This window comes from Microtus ochrogaster, linkage group LG5 (assembly GCF_000317375.1).
Source record: "Microtus ochrogaster isolate Prairie Vole_2 linkage group LG5, MicOch1.0, whole genome shotgun sequence".
In the NCBI taxonomy this organism is placed as follows: domain Eukaryota; kingdom Metazoa; phylum Chordata; class Mammalia; order Rodentia; family Cricetidae; genus Microtus; species Microtus ochrogaster.
The window spans coordinates 39,205,442-39,222,686 of NC_022031.1; the positions used below are offsets into that span (position 1 = coordinate 39,205,442).

The 17,245-nt window shown below is 45.7% G+C and overlaps 1 protein-coding gene across 1 annotated transcript in view; it reads right to left on the reverse strand.

The window, feature by feature from the left end:
* Gne (glucosamine (UDP-N-acetyl)-2-epimerase/N-acetylmannosamine kinase) overlaps nucleotides 1-17,245 on the reverse strand; it is a 33,654-nt gene that overhangs the window by 13,316 nt on the left and 3,093 nt on the right. The window contains exons 2-5 of the mRNA XM_005362114.3: nucleotides 14,427-14,632; nucleotides 12,271-12,722; nucleotides 9,005-9,157; nucleotides 6,058-6,270 (exon numbers count right to left, since the gene is read on the reverse strand). Coding sequence (XP_005362171.1) covers nucleotides 6,058-6,270; nucleotides 9,005-9,157; nucleotides 12,271-12,722; nucleotides 14,427-14,590 — 982 coding nt within the window. The 5' untranslated portion in view covers nucleotides 14,591-14,632. The remainder of the gene's footprint in view (nucleotides 1-6,057; nucleotides 6,271-9,004; nucleotides 9,158-12,270; nucleotides 12,723-14,426; nucleotides 14,633-17,245) is intronic.

Genomic DNA, 17,245 nt, shown 5'->3' on the forward strand with positions numbered 1-17,245 from the left:
TGTAGACCAGGCTGGTCTCAAACTCACAGAGATCCGCCTGCCTCTGCCTCCCGAGTGCTGGGATTACAGGCATGCGCCACCAACGCCCGGCATTGATGAACAGTTTCAAGGTTGGTGTTGGGCTGCAGTTTTGCTCTATTTAGACATTTTCCCTGGGTATATGTCATTAGTTCCTTCGTTTAAAATACCATCATAGCAGAGGGCCATTTTCTGCAATATCTTTTTTCTTTTTGTAGTACTAGTGATGGAAGTTTTATCTAGGAATCTGGGTATCTACCCAAAAGCTATTCTTCAGCTTCCCTTGCAGCCAGATGTAGCCTGTGATGACCAGGTTCTGACGGATGTGAGAGGAAATAGTTACAACTTTCAAGGCTAGACAAATGACCCTTCCTTTCTTCCAAATGTCTAAATATAGACTAGACAAAAAGAAAAAAAAAGGCTTGAATACCCACCAAGAACCTGGGCTGATTCTGATGGCTGTGGTGCTCCCACACCAGGAAGGAAAAAAGTGTAATTTCCTGCTATTAGGGGGTCTCTGTTACAGCAAGTGAATAGATGCCTACTACATACCATCCATAACCTCCAATTACAAATTTACCTCCATCTTTAAATCTCCCTGACACAATCCAGCTCCTTCTCTGCCTTGACGATCTGGCTGGCATCAGCTGATCATGGCAAAAGCAATCTCTTCATCCCATCCCTTTCCCACTGTTTCTTCAGAGTCCCCATGCCATGAAGACACTCCCCACCGCTCAGCACAACGTCTAAACATTGCCATTGGCGCTCTCCCTCCATTTGCAGCTCACATGCACTAGGTAACCTTAGTAACAAAATCCACACGTAATGTTCTCTATCTCAATACACCACTGTCTTCCTTTGGGTCACCATTGAGGTTCCCCCTTGGGCAGGAGGTCCTAGAGCGTAGATATAAGAAAGCGAGCTGAACAGGCCCTAAGGAGCAAGCAGTTTTCCTCTATGGCCTCTGCTTCAGTTCTGGCCCCGACTTCCCTTCATAATAAAATCATAAGCTGTAAGTGAAAAGAAACCCTTCCCTCCCCAAGTGTTTGCCATGGCAAAAGAAAGCAAACAAGTGCATCAGTATTTTATCTTATAAAAGTCTGTGTCAGTTGGGGCGGTAGTGCACTGCGGTCATATTTTGTGTTTTAATAAATAAAGCTTGCCTGAAGATCAGAGTGCGAAGCTAGCCACACTAGTTAGCCATAGAGGCCAGGCAGTAGTGGCGCACTCCACTGGGAACTTGTCTTCTTGGCAGAACTGGCCTTTGGGTTAAGAAAAGCCCATACCTCAACTACTGACAAAGATATGAAACAGGATTGTCTTATCTTGCCAAGACAGGGTAGGATAATTCTAAGAAAGTTTTTTGCATTTGATAATGGCATGTCAGTTATGTTAGGCCTTAGCCAAAGTTGGTTGACTCAACATTGCGAACGAGAATTTGGGTGATTGCTCAGGTAGTCAGTTGTCTCTGTCGTTTTTGGCACATTTTGGATATTTCTCATTTGTTAAGTAACATTTATTCCCTTCTCAGATCTTTGACGGAGTTGAAGATTATATAATTGTAATTACTCTCTACATTATTTAGACTCCTTGAGATAGAGTGTCTGGTAAAACTTTTGTTCTCAATATTGTTTGTTATATTTATTATTTGCTATTATTGTTATAGTTGTAGTTAGTTTAGTTCTGTCTTATTTAGACAAAAGGGGGAGATGTAGAGAGAGCCCGCCTTTTGGGGGCGGGACGGCTCGGGCAAATGTTTATAAATTGGGGGGCACAGACGCTGGAGCCCCTTCCTGTTTCCTGTTTCTGGGCATCGCAGGAACTCCAGTTGCGTGAGTGTGCTATTTACATTAAAGTTGTATAAGCTTATACCAATTTGTCTGTATTAATCCGATCCGCCTTCAACTAGGGAGGTGGAAGTGGGAAGAGATATGGCTGGGCAGAGAGAGACAGGAGTTCAGGATTCAGTCTGAGGATTTCGTAGATGTAAGAATTAGTGGCTGGCTGTTCTGTTTCTCTGACCTTTCAGCATTTACCCCTATATCTGACTCGGGTTTTTATTATTAAAACCAACTAGAATTCACACAACAGTGCACGCCTTTAATCCCAGCACTTGGGAGACAGAAGCAGGTGGATTACTGAATTTGAGGCCAGCCTGATCAACACAGCAAGTTCCTGGAAATCCAATGCTACATAAATAGACCCTATCTGGGGATGAAAAAGTTTGCTTCTCATTTTTTGGGCAGAGGGAGAAAGGGGGTCTATGTAGTCCTGGCTGTTCTGGAGCTTGCTATGTAGACTGGGTTGGTCTCAGCTCACAGAGATCCTCCTGCCTCTGCCTCCAAGTGCTGGCATTAAAGGCGTGCGCCACCACACCTGGCTCTCATCTGCTTCTTAGCTAACAGTTTACAATCGGGCTGACCCTTCTGTTTCCCCAGTATCAAGATTATATAGATCCTTGATCCAAAAAAGAAAAAAAAATTATAACCTTGGCATACGTGTTCTGCCCGATCTCAGCTAAAGTGCCACCTTTCAAAGAGACCTCCTCAGCATTTAATATAGCCCATCCCATTACCCTGTATTACTGTCTACGTGGCACCTAGAAACCCTAGTATCTTCTTTTTTTTAAGTATTTATTTATTTATTTATTATTCATACAGTATTCTGTCTGTGTGTATGCCTGCAGGCCAGCAGAGAGCACCAGACCTCATTACAGATGGTTGTGAGCCACCATGTGGTTGCTGGGAATTGAACTCAGGACCTTTGGAAGAGTAGGCAATGCTCTTAACCTCTGAGCCATCTCTCCAGCCCCCCCCCCCAGTATCTTCTTTTGGGGCTGCTTACTTATCTTCCCTACCCCACTAGAATGTCAGTCATAAAGAGCTCAGCACTTGGCGGTCCCTACAAACTACCATGAGTTTTGTTGGGTCTGCCCGTCTCCTGAGTTCTGATTCAGAAAAAGCTGACTTTCCCTGTCCCTGCTTTTCTGTTTCTTTTGGATTCTAGCGAGAGCCAAAGCACACCAATTTTTCTGGTAATCTGGGCTTCCTCACTCCTTTTCTAGAGCTTTCCTCCCACCACAAGGCACAGAGCACCCTTTCCATTTCTTCCTCAAAGGCACGGTCTCATGGAGCATAGGCTGGCTTTGAACTTGCTATGTAGCCAAGGACACCTTAAACTTCTGATCCCTCTGCCTCTGACTTCTGACTGCTAGTGTGTACCATCATGTCTGGGTGCTGGGAACTGAACCCAGGGCTTCATGCTTGCTGCGTAAACACTCTACAAACTATGCTGTGTCCTTAGCTCCTTAGTCTGATACCTCCATATCCCAGAGCCTCATACATCCTAAGTGTTTTCCTAACAGATCTGAAAGAATTTCCATCCTGGTCTTTTCTTTTCCCTATAAAACAGAGAGCAAAGTAATATTCTGGGATGACATAATGATAATAGAAATGTAGGCTGGTGTGAAAAAGAACGGAAGAAACAGCAGAGCTGGAACTAATCTCCTTAGTTCTAGTCCAATTCTTTTTACATTAATGACATGCATTTTCCCATTAGCTACGGATACATATTTGCACGTACACAGCATTAGAAGCTGACTAACGCTAATAACATGCATAGCTCAGTTAGCAATGCATTAATAATCCTACCTACACTTTCATTGCTCAGGATCGTCATAGTCTGCAGACTGAAAGGACACTGGACCAGGCTCGAATACAGACTAGCATTCATACACTCAAGACGCATCCAACTACAGTCTCTCTTAAACAAGGCCAAAGACCATAATTAAGAACCCTTCAGCTCTAATTGATTTTACAAAGCAATAAAAATGCAAATAGAGCTATGAATGTGGTAATCATCTGTGTTATTTATTGATATTAAGCTACAATTGGCCATTCACTTCACTTACCTCCTTGTTCACAAAAACATGTGTAGCCAGATATACCTAAAATACTTACCTAAGTATAGAGCAATACCTAAAACATATACCTAAGTATAGAGAGATATACATGAAACATATATACCTAAGTATAGAGAGATACCTAAGATGTCAAGCTTGCTCAGCCATGCCCACACACACTTGCACAGCCATGCTCACACACACTTGCACAGCCATGCTCACACACACTGGCACAGCCATGCTCACACACACTGGCACAGCCATGCTCACACACACTTGCTCAGCCATGCTCACACACTTGCTCAGCCATGCTCACACACTTGCTCAGCCATGCTCACACACTTGCTCAGCCATGCTCACTGCCACACTACTCAGACCAGCTAAGAAATGGAAAGAACCTCCATGTCCTTCAACTGATGAGCTGATAAATCACTAAATGTGCAGGTAAGCAGATGGGACTGGAGAACATTCTACTGAGGGAGGGAACCCAGATGTAGAAATCTAAACATTGTGTTGTCTCTGACTCGTGGATCCCAGCTCCCAGTCTTTAGCCCTGGTATATAACCTGAAATAACCACAGGAGCCAGAGAAGCAGAAGATCACGGGGCAAGGGGGATAGCGTGGCACAGGTGCTATATGGGGGAGGGAAACGGGGAGGCTCGAGCTGGGGAGTGTGGAGGGAAGGTAATACAAAAGAGAGGGAAGAAGGAAAGATAAGTAACTCCAAGAATGTTTGAAAAAGCCCCAGGAAATGCATTATTTTATAGAATTACTTGAAATACACACACACACTTTAGAGTTATGCCACATGAGGTGGCAATGTTCCCCTCACCACACACACACAAGAGCCATAGACAATCTAACAAAGACCTCAGTGCCAAGAATGGGAACCTCCCTTGGGATTGTTAGTCAGAGGCCTTCAAAGGATCCCAAAACAAAACAAGCTATTGCTGTTGTCCTTGGCTGCTTTCCAGAACTGGAACGTAAAGACCTATTGCTGAGCACCCATGCGCTTTGGACGGAGGACGGAGAGGAATCAAGCTGGCATGACCTAGGAGCCTCCTCCCTGAGCATTGGCTCACGGTGTTGGAAGGCACTATGCGAGATGCCCAGTAGTCCTGCCTGCTGTGAAGCCCACAGAGCAATGGCTGTGGGCAAGTTGTCCCGATGGTGTGGTAGTGGGCATTTTACCTCGGGGCAGCCAGCAGCTGTGAAACTGGACAAGGCCCACTCAACGGGAGTCAGCAGCTAGAGAGTTCACAGACCCTGCAGGAGAACCCACCGCTGCCACGTTCCTAACCAGTACATTTTCTAACTATACTCTAAATAATTGTCCTTGTCCCCACAGGGAAGTGTAGCTCTTATCCCTCATCAGAGAAGCCTCTTCTTGCAGCAGACAGAGACTATTAAAAAGATTCATAAGTGGTCAAAATGCAGAGAGTAAGTGACTGGGGCTGGCCAACCCTGGCTGCTGCAACTACAAAACATGGACACTTAGGGTTCAGGGGAAATCACTGAAGAGGAAGCAAACAATCTAAGAGCCAATGGACCAGGACACCGACTGTGAGAGTGTCTTCTAGACACGACAGGGAGGCTGCACCGTTAGATCTCAACAGTATGGTGGCCTGGACAATTCAACCCCAGCTGACATAACAACGTGAATGGGGAAAATGCCACAAAGCTTCACCCCTATATAGAAGAACTATAGGCCGTCACTGGCTCACCCCTAGATAGAAGAACCATAGCCCATCACTAGCTCACCCCTAGATAGAAGAACTATCAGCCATCGCTGGTTGTTGAGAGACGGAGAGACAGTTTCCCCCAAGGACAAGCTCCTTGATAGGTTGTCTAATCCCAAGTGGTCAGCCCTAAACACACACAAACAACCAATAAATGGATTCAATAAGGTGTGTGTGTGTGTGTGTGTGTGTGTGTGTGTGTGTGTGTGTGAATTTGAAAAGGAGTGGAGGGGGAAACAGGAGGAGTCGGAAGGGGTGAAGGGTAGAAATGAAGTAAATATACAGTACTCATCTGTGAAAGTCTCAAAAATGAAGTGAATTTGAAACACGTGGCCAGCACCAGTCCATCACACAGCTACAGAGACACTAGTCAGCTGAGAGACAGGCAAAGGCAAGCACCTGTTTCTCTTCCTATCTGGCGTGTTCCCAGGTTGATCACAGGTGTTCCAAAAGCGCCGACCTCTCGCACCCCACAGCTGCTATTCCCAATCATACACCCCGCATGGGCGACCAGCTGTATAAACTGCTCAAATGGGACATGCTTGACTGCACGGAAATTGGGGTGATGCTCAATGCCCTTCTTCCGCATCACTCGAACCATCTCCTTGCTCCCTGGGAAAATGAAAAGATCATATGATTAAATGCAACCATTTAATCGAATGAGACAAAGAAATCACTTTTATTGGCAAGTACAGCCCTAATCCTCTACCAGTTATTTGGAAAACAGACACTTGAACCACTCATCTTTCCAGTTTTTGGTGCTAGGATTTTCATGAGCAGCACATAAGGAGTGGTCAGCTTCTGCGTCTCATGTAGCTCACACAGCAGCAGCGGGGGGCTTCCAACAGCACTTAGCAAAGCAGGTATATTGTAGTAGTATCTCAGTATAAACTCTCACCTTAACTGGGCTACAAAGAAGGCAGTAGTTTCTAAGCAGGAAGGACACTGACTCCACACCTGAGCCGATTGGAGTAGCTCTACCTAACTCTGCTCCCACTCCCACAAACACAAACTCCCACCTTTGTGACCTAAACTCCAGGGCAGTGTGGATGGGGCCCAACACCACAGCTGGTATTTCATTTAAAATACAGCACTTTGAAACAATATAAGGCTACGAGAAAAAGTTAATCTCCCCTCCCTTGTTTTTCTTTTCCTGTGTGTGTGTGTGTGTGTGTGTGTGTGTGTGTGTGGTGTGGTGTGTTTTCTCACATCTGTCTTCTAAGGCTGGAATTACAGGGAAGCCACCATGTCCTGCAGGTGCATGTGCTCTACTTGAGCACAACAGATGTAAATTCATGCACACTTTTGTATGGCAAGTTCTCAACTACCACGCTGTCTCCCCAGTCTCTTCCTTAGTATTGGATGGCAAGAATTTCTTAAAAAGATGTATTGACTCACTTATGTGTATGTGTACCTTGTGCATGCAGGAGACGGCGGAGGCCAAAAGACATCAAGTCCCCTTGGAACTGGAGTACAGACCGCTGTGAGCTGCCGTGTGGGAACTAACACCGCATACACAGCCCACTTTTAACCAGGAGCTATCTCCAGTCCCACTTCCTTGTTTTTTTTTGTTTTTTTTTTTTTGTTTTTGTTTTTTGTTTTTTTCGAGACAGGGTTTCTCTGTGGTTTTTTGGAGCCTGTCCTGGAACTAGCTCTTGTAGACCAGGCTGGTCTCGAACTCACAGAGATCAGCCTGCCTCTGCCTCCCGAGTGCTGGGATTAAAGGCGTGCGCCACCACCGCCCGGCCTTCCTTGGTTTTTTGAAACAAGGTCTCACTATATAGACCAGGTTGGCTTGAAACTTTTTCCCTTCAACTTACAGAAAAGATCTTTAGTTTTATTCCTTTTTCCTTATGTGCATGTATGGGTGTCTCTGTGGGGGTATGTTCATGTACAGGAAGGTGTTCATTGAGGCCAGAGGGGTTGAATCCTTAGAACTGTAGCTACAGGCAGTTGTGAGCTGCCCAACATGGATTCTGGGAAACACAAGCTTTTAACCCCTGGGCCACCTCTCCGGGATCATCCTGCTTCTGCCTCCTAAGTGCTAGGACCATAGGCGAGTACAAACACACCAGGATCTGTGTTCCAGCCAATTCTCCTCTAGCCACGTGAGGACGAGGGGTTCGTCTGACCTACGGCAGACAGTGAACATATGAAGCTCTCAATGAACAGAACTCTCAGACCAGAAACTGTGTGCATATCTTCTTTTTAAAGTTTCTCTGTGTGAAAGACAGGCAGATGGGCTCAGGACTCCAATGCCCTGGGAGATGACTGGCCAAGTCCCTCCCTGAATGCCAATCCTCGTCTACAATTACAGGAGAATATGGTGCTCCGGAAGGTCCTCCTCTTCCAAGGCTCCACTTTGGTCTGAAGCCTAAGCTACTGCTGCAATCTAGTCTTCCCAAGAGCCCACCTCCCTCCCAGAAACGGCAAGCGTGCTGGGGCACTAAGCCGCATACTGACATTGCTCCTTGGACAGCAGAGGATGTGCAGGGGCAGGACTCAGACAATCTCCCTTGAAGTCAGAATCTTTGTCTTTGAGCCAGTGTCCCAAGGGATCCGCCCCTCTGCTCTGAGTAGCTGTGACTACAGATGCGCACCACACTGCACATTACAGAGGAGAACTAATTCTGCAGCGTACACATCCCGGAAAGTTACGACAACCAGAACACATCGTTCAGAGATAGGCAGATAGATTATAATTACTTATTCAGAACTTAAAGGAGCCAAAAGAACTCTAAAGGATTTTGAGATACTGCTGTATTACCTGATCAAAATCTGGGTTCAGAGTCCTGTTTCTTCTAACAGAAAAGGTTCTTCTTAAGTAAGGTGGCAGGTAATAGCTTAGCATTTCAGAGAAAATGAATCCTGTAACCAAAAGAATCCTAAGAGCTCACAGTGACTAATGTCAGCTACAATAAGCAGGATTTAAAGACTCCTTAGTGTCAGCCCTGATCTGTCTCATGTACCTCAGAGCCCCATCACCTGCCTGAGGTCTCACTTAGCACTGAAGTCCACAGCTATCCCAGCCTAGACACCCTCCTTGACCTTGACCTCTCAAAGCCCTTAGAGTTCCTTCTCAGAGTGGAAACTGGAGGGAAACGACAAAGCAGGAGGGCAAACTGCAGAGCAGTGAGCCTCTTAAACATTTACTTCCTGTTGTTTCTACTAGAGGTGGACTACAGTATCACACACAGCATTCTGACTAACCTTCGCCTGGGATACTTTTCCAAAGGGCCCTAGGATAGGATAGGCAAGCAAAGGCGACCATCAAGAAAAGAGGAAAGCAACAGAAACTAAAGTATGAAAAGGTAGATGGCATAACTTCATTTTTAAGTTCCATTACCTGCATCAATATTTGGAAACAGAACTAGGGTCCTCTTGTTAAACGAGATAAGTGCATCCAGTGTTAATTCAAACATCTTTATGGAATGCTTAATGTCAGTGGTCACAGGGTGCTGCAGAGCGACAATGTAATCTTTACATTTTACATCATCACCTGTTTAAAGAGAGGTGAACCACAGTGCTTCATTAGTTAAGACTCTTCTTCTTCTTCTTGTTGTTTTTTGACAGGGTCTCACTGTGTAGTCTTGGCTGGCCTGGAACACATTTTCAAACGTGAAAAAGAAGAGCCTTTCCTGTTATGATCTAAAGGATGAGCTAATCTAAGTGCAGACAATCTAAGTGCCGTACCACGTCTGATAAGGCAATTCAACGCACAGCTCCGCTCTAAACCACAGCTGCGGCACATGGTGCTGGGACGTGAATGAGCTCACTCCCGACTCATTCCCGAGAGGGGAATGCTGTCATCCTTTGACGTGGCAGCTGAGGCACTTGGAATCAGCCAAAGCACAAATGTCCATGTAGACAGTAAGCTATGAAGGACACAATCTCCTCTCAGAGTCTCTTCACCCCTCCCCCGGCCCCCACATCCTTCATCTTCACAGGATTTTCTTTGTAGGTGAGAGGATCCCCCCCACACACACTCCAGGGGTCTGGGAATTAAACGCAAGGTTCACCAATCAAGTAGCCAGCTGCATTGTTAGCCCTGAGGGTTGGGATATCAAAGCGCTTCTCCGGTCCCATGAGAAGGACCATTCTCTACAAACTATTGCTAAGAATAAATAGAGGTCTCAGGGGAAGAATTCTAGCACTTTGCTCCATGAGTGATTTCCACTTCTCATTTCCCTTATACTCTGAGTGTAATTTTTCACTTTGTTTTATTGAGTATCATCATTAGTGAGGGGTGAGATGCATGCTATGACCTGTAGAGGGTAACTCGCGGTAGTCTCCTTCCATCTTACAGGACTGAACTCAGGCTTGCGGTCAAGCTTTCTTACCAGCTGAGCATCTCACCAGCTTTGATTTTTTTTTTTTTTTGAGACAAGGTCTCAGTATTCCAGGTTGGCCTTGAATTCAATATAGTTAAAGATTACCCTGAACTCTTGATCTCCTCCCAAGTGCTAAGATTACAGGCACGTACCAGCATACCTGGCTAGGTATTTTTTGTTTGTTGTGTTGTGTTTTGTTTCGTTTTAATATTGAGAAACAAAGCTCAAGTCATTGAGCCGGAACTATCTATTCCTGGCAGCGAAGACTGATATTTACTGTTGGGATGCCTCTCATTATCACGAGTTTAATGTATCTTTTCGACCTTGCTAATATTTTATGGGATCAGGTGATAAAGCTGCATGTTGTAAGTGACCTGCACAATTTTACTTTCCTGTGAGTAGAGTAGCTCTAGCGGAGAAGCAGACAGTGCTACCTGTACAAATGTATTACTGCTAGATACAATTGGGCTCGCTGTCTTGTGTCTGCTGTTTTTTGTTTTTTTTTTTTTACCAGTTTAAAACTAAAACAAGAAGCTGGGTATTGTGTGCAGTTGTGTGCAGACGGGAGAATGAGGCAGGAAAGTCAGTTTTGAGACTGGTCAGGCCTACACAATGAATACCAGAATAAACAGAGTTATATAGCAAGGCTCTGTCTAAAAATAAAGAAATAAATATAAAAAGTAAGAATCAAGGTTTTGCTCTTTCCATCATGAAGTATAAACTGTCAAACAGGGCTTTAAGCTTGTGTTTACAATCTTGCTGCATTGTGCCCTTGATTTTTAAAAAATTAGTGTTCTTGTGTGGGCCTCATGTGAGGGAATGTGCCAGATGTGGAGGTGAGGGCAACTCTGTGGAGCCCGGCCTCTTCCACCTTATATGGGCTGCAAGGGCTGCACTGTCAGGAGCTAGAGCCTTTCCCTGCTGAGCCATCCCGCTGGACCTGCACGCTCGCTTTCTTTTAAAGCCACCAAAACCAAAACCCCAGGTATGACATTCTTTGCCCATACTCTCAGCCCTGAGGTATGAGGACAAGAGAATCTCTGGGGCTTGTTGCCCAGCCGGTTTGGCCAAACCAGTCAGCTGCAGTTTCAGTGAGCGGCCATGTTTCAAATCATAAGAAGTGGGGGAAACACTGGACATCAACATCTGGCCTCCACAAACCCATGTGCACACACAAAAGTGAAAGCAACATTTTCCATACTAAAAAATAAGATGCAGCCAGGCGGTGGTGGTGCACGCCTTTAATCCCTGCACTCAAGAGGCCGAGACAAGCCTGATATAGAAAGTGAGTTCCAGGACAGTCAGGGCTACACAGAGAAACCCTGTCTTGAAAAACCAAGGGGAAAAAAAAGTAGAAAAAGTCAAAGTACTCTAAGCTCACACTGGAAAATAATATAATACATTAGTTTTACCTACTTTCTAGCCTTTCCACTATTACAGCCTTTACAGAGATGGACACATTATGCATGCATTTTTACAGCATGCTCTCCCAACACTGTGTGCACATATGGACACAGAGGGCAACGCTGACTGTCTTCCTCAGGTGCTCTCCACCTTACACCTCCTGAGACGGTCTCTCTAACTAAATTCAGAGCTTACCAGTCCAGCTGGACTAGCTGCCTCCATGCCCCGCCATGCCAGGGCCAGGGCACACACCACAGCTGGCTCTTTGACGTGGATTCTTATGCCAAACATTTGACCCAGTGAGCCATCTCCTTCTCCTTTTCCCCATTTTTTTTGATAAAGTAAGAATTGTACTCATGGACAGGTATAATAGCATATGCTTATAATCCTAGCACTTAGGAGGCAGAGGCAGGAGGATCAAGAGTTCAAGGTTATCCTGAGCTATCTACGCTCCAGCATGTGGACCTGAACTCAATCCCTAGAGCACACGGCGGAAGCGGAGGACTGACTATAGATTCATATGCACATCACATTTTGAACAGACACACATATGCATATGCACACACAATAATAAAATTCATTTTTAAAAGCTTATCAACACATAAATTAAAACTGTTAAAGAATGAACTATCCTTGTGAATACTACTCACTAAAATATTCAGTGGAGCAAAAGCATTCCATATGTACAAAGATAGCATAGATTTTTAACATCAATCCAGCTTTTCCATTTTATAGAGAACCTTGGGGTAAGCATATACCACAAAGTAAGAACTGTGAAGTAAAATCTTAGTTCTTTGGTCTCCAATGGAATATTGTGTCCATGAGTTTCCAAAAAGACTGAAATATGCCCAGCACTTTCTGAGTCTGGCATACGTACCTAGCCACATCCGAATGATGCTCATATAGTCCTTGTTCTTGGCCGAGAGCAGTTTGTCGTAGGAAGGGCAGCCTGCCAACAGAATGCGGTCGTGGTCTTCACACATGGATATCAGGTGCTGCTCGGCACTGCGGGTGCAGCACACATGGTAGTGCGCCAGCTTCGTTATGGCGTGTCTGATGGAGTCGTCGATGGTCCCACTGACCTCCCCTCCCTCAATGTGCAGGATTCGGATGTTCATCAGGGCGGCAGATGTCGCCAGGGCAAGGGCGTCGAATCGGTCTCCGTGAACAATCATGATGTCAGGCTTCAGGCGATTAAGGACATCTGGAAGCTTCACTAGAGCCAGGCCTACTGACTCTACCATGGCTGCTTCATCCTCCCCTCTAACGATCGTGTGGAGCCGGGTGTTAATGTCAAAGTCGTCTTGCTCAATCATGCGATATGTGTTTCTAAAGCGGAGCACAGGAGTGACACTATGTTCTTACACAAGAAAGCACAATACTAACCCCAAAGGGACACCTGCTCACAGTCTCGCTTGCTAAAACAAGTAATTAAACTACAAACAAAGAGCAAAGACCATAAATGTACCTATACCCGATTCACACTGGTACACAGTCAGCAGCGTTCTCCAGATCAAGATAAAGCCTGCCCTGGAAATCCTCCTAAATACGAGTTGATTTTCCTATTCAATAGTCTCACCGTCAAATACACCTTTCCACCTCAGGTGCTGCAGCAACTACCACGTCCGGGCCAGCCTCCTTGCCGCCGGCTCCCCACACAAGCTTTGTCACAGAAGAAAACTTACTGAGACTTCTACCTCTGGCTCAAACTACAACGTCCGATCACTCAAATAGCCTGCCTTAGAAAGCCAGATTCATTTCAATTTAAAAAAAAAAATCTATAGGAGCTACCCATGAGCCTCCTCACTGCTCCTTAACTGTCTTCTTTCTTTCTTTCTTTCTTTCTTTCTTTCTTTCTTTCTTTCCTTTTTTTTTTTTTTTTTGGTTTTTTGAGACAGGGTTTCTCTGTGGTTTTGGAGCCTGTCCTGGAACTAGCTCTTGTAGACCAGGCTGGTCTCGAACTCACAGAGATCCGCCTGCCTCTGCCTCCCGAGTGCTGGGATTAAAGGCGTGCGCCACCACCGCCAGGCCTTAACTGTCTTCTTAGAGCAAGCCCCCGCCACACAGAGTGTAGGAGACGGTGGTATCTGCTTATTGTTCTGGCGGTGCATTACCGCCCTGCCTTTAAAGTAGTCTGAATATGACGGTTTGAGCACTGGCTTCTTTCCTAAACGGTGACGGTCAGTCTTAGGAGGCTGCACGAACATTTTCACACCACACGGGGGCACTAAGTGCACGAGGAGAGCAAAGCCAAGGCTCCTTCCTGGTCTAGCTCAGCCTACCCTTCAGTTTTCAAATTAGGCCTGCTACCCTACAGTACAGACCTTACGGTTACACACACAAATTAATGATCCTAGTAATGTAGCATTTTCATTTACCTTAAGATAAGTTAGACTTCTGTAAATCTTGTCTCATGAATACTACTTTATATGTGATTGACTTGCAAACCAGGATTGGTTTTTGTTGTTTTGTCTATTTGGAGACAGGGTCTTACTATGTAGCCCTCACTTTGCAATCTGGGCAGGACTCAAACTCAAAGCAATCCTCCCGCCTCAGCTTCCCAGGTAGTAGGATTACAGGCACACACCAATACACTCAGTTTAATAAACCGTTCTGAAGAACTGCCATTAGAACTCATGAGACACCCTGGGGTGAAATAAGTGTGCTCTGTCGTAAAGCACAAGTCTGGCTTGCTTGAGGCTTTGGGCTCAAACCCCAACACCAAAAAATTTTGCCATGAAGCCATGTTATTATAGTCTAATTTTATATACAATTATACACACACATATGTGTTTCTTCTGAGTGTAGTAACAAATAGTGACATTTCCAGCTGTCGATCACCAAGTATCTGCTGAACAGCAGCACTGGGGCAGGCTTCATCGCCATTTGGTTTTTACCCTGGTTTATAACTGAAGTAACAGACTCTGAGCGTCTTCCCAGTCCCCTGCGGTACGGAGGCCGAGGCCGCAGCCTACAAACCCAGGCTCTCCCCGGCGCACTGCTGGACGAGGCACAGGAAAGCACTTGTCTCACCCGTAGTCGTCTATCAGGTGCGAGCCCAGCACCACCACATCCAGCTCAAAGGACGCAGGCTCCGTCTTAATGCCGAACATGATCGGGGCGAGTTTGGAGTAATCCGCGCGGTTGCAGGTAGCAACGCAAACCCGAAGCTTCCGGTTATTCCCGTTCTTCTCCATGACTTGCTTTTTTTTAGTTGAGAGTTTCTTAAAATAGAGTTCCTAATGATACAAAAATAAAAGTTATTGTTTACTGCTGGAATAACTACGAAGTAGTACTTTCCAGTTGAAAGCACTGTGGTTCAGTACAGAGGCGTCCAATCTTTGCTCCACCCTGCTCCACCTGTGACACCCTCACTGGGGTGTCAAGTGAGGAACCCCCAGCAGGCTGGCAGCCTCCATCCTTTCTCTCACTGCCACACTGGAACACAGTTTCCATTCCAAAGATAAACAAATAACTTCCCTTTAATTATTAGTTTAAAATACTTACTAAAGGAAAAAATACTTGGTATACTCACAAGCGAGCCCAACAAAACAGACTGTTAGAAAATGTGGGCAGAGAATCACCTACCGGTTAATTTCACAAAAGGGAGAGACAGGTCTAGAGAGAAAATTACTGCCCCAAGATTCAAGATCACATCTTCAAAGAGCATGTCCTCGCCCTCACATGACACACCCCCTCGGAAGAGATGCTTCTTAGAAACTCCCTCAAGACCTCTTCTGCACCCACGTGCCAGACCGCAAAGCCGACTCCAAACGCCCACAGACGGCTCTGCTACGCTTCCCCAGGGCACCTGAAAGTCGGTGTCCCAAACTGAACTCATTTCTCCCGCAAAGCTGTTTCTCCTGGTTTGTTCCCTAACACAGTTACGTGCTACGACTCATCCAAATTTCCTGCTATCCTGCTCTTCCATTCCTCACCAGTACCTCCTGGGCGGGTCGGTTCACCCCTGAGCTCACTGTTTCTTCCTCTTGGTCCCCACCAGCACCTCCCTTAGATAAAAGTCCATTTGTCTTGGGTCCGAGCTAGCAGTCACAGTGGTGAGCCTATTTCTTGTCCTGTCCTTCTCCCACAGACTTTCAAAGGGATCTGACTGTCACACCAATCAGCATACCTCACTATGGGATAAAATCCAAAATGCTAATCTGGAACTCAGCCTGTTTTATAAACCACATCTCTCCGATTACTAGCGTCAAAGCATCAGTGAATCAAAATGCCCGTTGCTCACTAGTGGATCTATGCCAGCCTTAGGTCTAATGCCTGGACCTACAGCTTCCTTCCCCTCTTGCCCAGACTCCTACTGAGGCTTCAAACCCCAGCGAACTATCACCTCTTCTGGGGAGGCTTCATTAACCCCATCCCTTGCAGAGCTACCTCCTCCTCAGCACTGTGGCCCTGCCACACCCATGAAAACACTTTTGTTTAACTCCACGGCCTACCCACCTCGATCAGCCCTCACCCCACACCCTTCACTTACAAAGTCAAAACCAGCAAGAGATGGTTGACTTAGGGAACTTGTTTCTGCAGGCCATCTATCATATAACCCCAGTGCTTGTCAGGCTGAGGCAGGAGGATTCAAAGATCCTGACCTGGAAGCCAATCCACGTACATGGTGAAATATGAGATGAGAAAGGGAAGAAGAGACAGGGTGGGGGGAGCTACAAAGAACGGGGGGGGGGGTGTTTGTTTTATGGAAAACTTCAAATTTCCCAGTAGCAACGTTAAGTTTCACCTCATGGACTCTGACCTTGGTGCTTCGGGTTGAGGAAATACAGCAATATTTGAACTTGAACTAGGAATCCAGGCTGTAACGGGAGCAGCGCAGCCCCCTGAGGCTCAGCAGTCAGCCCATCGAGAGTCTTCTGATGTGGGCACACTTCAGAGTGGAGTTCCCTGATCATGCAAACTGTCCCATGATGAGTGAGGCCCACTCCAAAGCATAATACCCAGGAAAGGCTAATTCTGCCCAACGAAAAGCCCTTGTAACTGTCAAATGAGCACACTGCCAAGAGTCTAGAGCACTACCTAATCATTAGAGAACGGCCATCCTAAGTGTCCTGTACACAATCTTCCCTCCACTGAACAAACGTGGACTGACTCAGCTGTGGTATTTGATTTGCTGGGTGAGGCAGAGCAAACGACTGGCGTTGGTCAATGTATTATACGTGGACGGCGAACGTTCCAGCTGGCAGCGCTTTGTTTGCCAGGTTACCGAGCTATCGTCCTAACCAACCGTTAGCCAGCTGTATAAACTATGAAAATACGTGCTCTTTTTTTTCTTCCTAAGCCAAAACTTTTTAGGAAAATAAAACCTTTTAAAGAGGAGTATTTCTTGAATTTTAAAAATTAATTTTTGCATACTGGACATGGTGGCGCACACCTTTAATCCCAGCACTTGGAAGGCAGAGACAGGCAGTTCGAGGCCAGCCTGGACTACATGCAAGTTCCAAGTCAGCCAGAGCTCCATGGTAAGACCCTATCCCAATAAACAAACAGATAAATAAATAAATAAATAAATAAATAAATAAATAAATAAATAAATACACAATTCATGATTAGGTGGTGTATTCACATGGCTTCAAACGAGAAGGTCTGCCAGGCCGTTCTCTCAGCCATGTGGCTCTTCTCAGCGGCTCACAGGACTGGATTACCTTCATTTCCGTCTTTTCTTTTCTGTCTCCTCTCCTTGTCCCCAACATTTGTTATTTGGGCTTATTAGTGGTTTTTTGTTTGTTTGTTTGTGACAGCCCTATGTAGCCCTGGCTGGTCTTCCCTGGCCTGTATACGCATCCAAAGTGTTGAAATTACAGGCAGGTACCATCCTCATATATATA